The sequence below is a fragment of the Halyomorpha halys genome, unplaced genomic scaffold (genome assembly GCF_000696795.3).
Source record: "Halyomorpha halys isolate HHAL.00 unplaced genomic scaffold, Hhal_1.1 Scaffold24.1, whole genome shotgun sequence".
NCBI lineage: Eukaryota > Metazoa > Arthropoda > Insecta > Hemiptera > Pentatomidae > Halyomorpha > Halyomorpha halys.
Window position 1 is genome coordinate 1,147,229 of NW_027107648.1, and position 5,546 is coordinate 1,152,774.

Genomic DNA, 5,546 nt, shown 5'->3' on the forward strand with positions numbered 1-5,546 from the left:
TCATGATTAGTAGCTTCTTTTACTGTTTGAGTTCTTTTGAGGTTCATGATTAGTAGTTTTTTTACTATTTGAGTTCTTTTGAGGCTCATGGTTAGTGGTTTCTTTTACTATTTGAGTTCTTTTGAGGCTCCCGGACCATCTTCCTTTAATATATATTGCACTGTTTAATTCAAGTATTTCCCGGATTTGATTGTTGGGGAGGATATTACCCGAATTATGTAAAATCCCTTGGTATCACTGGAGTGGACTGTATTTGAAATAAAACCTCTATTCATTTAATCTTTATGAAACATTTGATTGCATTTGTTTTGCCAAAAGGGTTACCATATAATGTTTAGAATTTGGATTAATGAATACAAGGCATAATGGAGAGATTATAGGTTACGATGGAAGGCGGATTTTTCTCCTGTTCTTTTCTTCTTATCTTGCTGCTGCTGCTGCCTCTCTTGCCTGAGTGTGGTGAAGTTCTACACACTCATTTTTCTTTGTAGAAAGTGGTATTGCCTTCATAAAATGTACTAGCTCTTTTATCACTTGTACAAGTCAATATGGCTCCAAACATCTCTCAGCTTCCATATGTTGTCTCTAGAGGGCAACATTTCCAAATTATAATGCAAATTCCTTGAGGGGGATCCCCAAACACACACGTTCAATCAACGATCTTCCACCGTTAAAACCGTATGATTTTAATAATTGAAAGAATAATACAAAGCTTAATGCAGCATTAATTTTTGTTTTATTTTTTAATGCTATAAAGTTTTTTCAGAGTTTAAGTGACAGTATTGAACATTACCTTCAATTTCAAATCATTATCAAATTCCATCTCACGTTGATTAAACTAAATTGTATCAAAATAAAAATGTATGAAATAACTTTTATCTGTATGTAAAAATTTAATTTTAATTTTTTATTTTAGCTGCTGTCGAAGTTGGGAGCAATAGCACTAGTGATAATGATTTTGCCGTTGAAAGCCAACCAATTTCTGGTGAGTACTTAAAGCGAGTAATCATTTTCCATATTATTTATAAAATTATATCACTTACTTGAGTATTTTAAATTCAAATTTATATTTTAGTTGCAGAGAATGGGGCAGCTGCTGGTAGTGAACAAGGTACAAATATAATATTATTAATAATTTAATTATAACAATTTGAGTTAGTTATTATTCAACTAATGATTAATTGTGTCGCCTTTCAGAACCTTCATTGCCAATAGAAAACAATGATAGCGCCTCGGCCATACCTGTACAACCCAATGAGTTACCAGAAGGTATGGAGTTTCTTTCAGTATAACAATAACATTTTTATATGAGGAGAAGATGGTTGGGGGCGCAGTCAGAGAATATAACATAAGTCAAAGATAACACAAATTAGTTGAAAAAATTTAGTTAATTTTAATTAACTTATTTATTTTTTTCAATTTATTTGTTTTATTCTCTGACTCCACTCTCCAACTATCTTCTCATCATTAATAATGTTTATTATTATTATCAATTATTTGATGAGTTACATTGACATCCACTGATCAACAATACCACGTTATTGATTAAATGTGTCTAATAACTAAATTTAAGTAAGTTTCACTACATTTAATTTTATTTTTTAAAGCTAGAGTCCCTCCAAAGTGTTAAAACCACTCCTTTTGTGGTAGACTTGGTGAAATATATTGACAATATTGGCATAAGCATAATATACTTCATAATTGAGGCATGTAGCTTCAAATCCAGCTCCATCCACTTTTTTTCTATTTTCACCATGTTCTCGATACACTGCCAATACTGCCATATTGTCATAGTGCCAAGTGGTATGGAGCAGAACCAGCTTCTTTTCCGTGAAAATTGTATTCAAAGTGATGTGCTTGTTGCAAAACCAGCTCCATCTTTCCCTGATCCCTAGGGTTATTGCGATATGTTAGTTTAATCATGGAAGGTTTCACTGGGATGGTCAGTATCTATTGTTTTCACTCTAATTTTTTTTTTTTTTTTTTTTTTATTTCCTTTTCATATTTTACCTTTTACGATGAAAAAGATTAGGCGATTGATCATCCGAGGAAGAAACCATGAAAACTGGTGCGTCAATGCACTTGTTAAACGAGGAGAAAGAAAACGTGTTTATATGAGTTCCTAAACAATAATTATTTCTTCGTTTTTTGTGTCATAGGTTTTTTAATTAATTTTATCTTGTATTAAAATTCAAGTTTTTTTTCATTTTTCAATTAAACTTTTCTTGAACTGACATGTTTTTTCTACTTTTATCAATCATATGTTCACGTTTTCTCTTGAAATTTCACATTTTTTTTTTATTTTTTTTGCAAATTATAACTATATTTCTGATTTTTCCAATAATATTCTTCAGTGTACTGCATTGAACATGGTGGTTAATCACTTAGTTCGGTTCAAAACCAGCTCCATCCAAAATTTAAATTCCCAGAATCCTAAAATTATAAAAGTAGTGGAACTGCTGTGAAATAATTATGGATATTTGTTCTTTTAATACAAATAACGAAAATTTCTCAAAACTGATCAGCACATGATGTCAATAGGAAGTTTTTTGCTCTCCTGAAAATTTTCTATATTTGGATGGAGTTGGTTTTGAAGCTACACGCCTCACTAGTTTTTATTTTTTTGATTCTACTAACCATTTTTCTATTTACACAAACTATATTTATTTTAGTTCCATCTGAGGCGGAACAGAATAAAGATGAAGAGTCCAGGGCTAGTGAAGGTGAGCTTGTTGAAAACACGACAGCTGTTGAAGCTGAGGTTCCAGATAATAGTAGCAGTAATAAAGAAACTGAGGAAGGTGATGAAATCAAAGTTGGAGAAGAAAAAGGTCCCGAGGAGGTCGTTGATAATCAAGAAAAAGAGAAAACTCCCGAGGAGTCAGGCAAAGAGGGTGATGTAGAGATTCCAGCTGTGACTGTCAGTGAAGAAGTAAATACAGGTGTGTTTATAGTCAACATATGCTTGTTTTTATTTACTGTAGGTACTTTACAAATACTCTGTAAATCTCTTAATACGTAGACTTTAAAAAAAAAAAAATAGCCTATGAATGGTCTTGTAGCCTCTCTATGTCTTCTGTCTAATCATTTCATCTCTATTTATAAATAATGTAATTATTTTAAGATTAAGAAAATAATGGAGACGTTGGATACATATAAATATAATTTTACCTACTATTTTTTTCAAAAATGTCACATTAGTTAGACATTCCAAATAAATTTTCTTCGATACATTAGGAAATGACCTGATTTTCTCTTTCAAATTTCAATATTTAAACTTATACATACCACATAAATCACTTTTATTTTGGACTAGATTTTTAAATTTTACATATCTTGAAATTTAAATCTCATACTTATTGGGGATTAAATTGTTTTCTTCTTGGTTGATAACAAAGGTTCATCATTGAAGATAATCCGAAAATAACTACTTTGATTAATGAAAACAAATTGATTCTTGGATAAAAAACTAAATATTGGGTATTCATGTTTTTCTATCAGTATTCCATCTATACCCAATTCTTTAAAAATAAAAATTAAAATTAGTAGTAATTTTTATAGAATATATATTGTAATAATGAAAAATTTATTAAAATAAAATTAATTGAATTTGATATTTTTCACTTAATTCTCATTTCTTAAAGATAGCTTGTTCAAATGAAAATTTTAATATTTAACAGATAGGAGAATTTTACTTAAATTTTATAATATAATAGAACTCAAAATTAATTAATATCTCATTTACAAATGTATTTAAATTTAGGTAGAACAAAACTAACCAATTTCATAGAATCTTCTTTTGATCATTTTCTTTGTTTTCTTATTCAACAAACCAACACTTGCTGTAAACAATCTTTTAGCAAACAAACACTAATGGAATAAAGTATTAGTCCTCTGACAGTTTTTTAGTTACTTCTCATCAACCGAAGTATGTTGTTTGGCAATTCAAACAAGGAATCTTTTTTTTTTCGTGGGTGACTGTCCGATGTATCCTTTTTCAAGATGTCCACCCTTGAGCTGGATAAGAGATGATGAGGACCTCCTCATCCAGGAAACATCATTCCCCGCCCGCGCATAAGCAACGAATCCTGCTCTTCACGAACCGTGATCTTTCTCTCGATGTTCATAGTGAACATCGATTGTATCACAACAGTTTTGAGTTTTTGCATGTGATTTTCTTTACGAAAATCTTATTGCTTTCAAATGTAAAGTTTTTGTTAACCTCCAATTCCTCCACTCTTCTAGCCAATTGGTACTTAGCATCCGCCTTCAACTCATTCATATATTTATTTTTATGCTTCTTTTTTATCTACTTTTTTATTTGTTATTATTTCTGTTTTCATTAATTCTCTAATACCTTTTTGTAATAGTTGTTTATTTATACTTTTAGCCATACCTTAGTTTACTTTTATTTCATGTTATCTATTCTCTATCTTTGTCCTATGATTTTACTTGTTAGTATCTTTTTTAGAGTGGGTTGAAACGTGGTCTCACCGTCTTCTTTTTATATATTTAGTAATAATTTAGTTTTGATTGTATCGATACTGCGAATTTTCAATGGTTTTGCATTAAAATATCACTTTAAATGAACTGCTGCTTATAACCAATGGTTATGCAAGAAGTAAATCTGGTTGGGATCCACATTCCACTTCCAGGATTATACTTCAACTCAATAGAGAGCGAGGGGACTCACTTTATAGAGACTGAGTATGTCCCAGGAGGGTCTCCTGATCTAGTAGGCTGTGGTGACTGAGTATGCCCCAGGAGGGTCTCCTGATCTAGGAGGCTGTGGTGACTGAGTATGCCCCAGGAGGGTCTCCTGATCTAGGAGACTGTGGTCACTGAGAGTGTTAAGATGTCATCTTAGCAACATTTAGTCAGAAGCAGTATCAGTCTGAATCCGGTCTGGGCAGGTTGAAATTTATTTCATGGGGGCCCCAATAAATGAATTTTAACCTTCCCATCTGGTTAGAATGGGTTGATAACCACTAGGATAACCTATATGTATGCTATAAATGATCAGTTAAAGAGTAAACAAAGAAGTTCTGCTCCTGAATCAATCTCTGGACAAATAATTGAATAAATAAATTATCTGTAAGAACCATGGTCCAGGGGTTTCACTTCCTTCCGTGCCAATAGTTAGGTTCTTTTTCATTGTTATTGATTTAAATGTGTTAATTTTAAAAATATTTTCTGTCTTAATTTTCAATTATTTCTCATAGTCTTAATCTCATAAACTATCGTACCATTTTCAAGTCAGTTTATTCATGTAAGGTTAGAATTATAAATGTGCCATTCATTAGTTGTAACTTACCTGTGTATGTGTTTACTTACAGGGGAAGTTCAGGATGATCTTGCATCTGACCAAGTGCAGGCTGGAGAGAAGGATTTTCAGGGTATGTTGTACTCGTCTTGCATTTCAAAATTTCCCCATATTCAAGTTTTTTTCTTATTTAAAAAATTAATATATTTTATACATATTTCTATAAATACATAAGATAATTTTCTTTTGGAACATATATATATATATAATCAAAAGAAAATTA

The 5,546-nt window shown here is 31.1% G+C and overlaps 1 protein-coding gene across 1 annotated transcript in view; it reads left to right on the plus strand.

Annotated features, from left to right (window-relative positions):
* The window catches only part of LOC106682627 (enolase-phosphatase E1), a gene marked incomplete in the record, with an annotated part of 62,639 nt that overhangs the window by 22,640 nt on the left and 34,453 nt on the right, over positions 1-5,546 (plus strand). Inside the window, 5 exon segments of the mRNA XM_067046027.1 lie at positions 917-985; positions 1,076-1,111; positions 1,198-1,269; positions 2,673-2,942; positions 5,337-5,396. Coding sequence (XP_066902128.1) covers positions 917-985; positions 1,076-1,111; positions 1,198-1,269; positions 2,673-2,942; positions 5,337-5,396 — 507 coding nt within the window.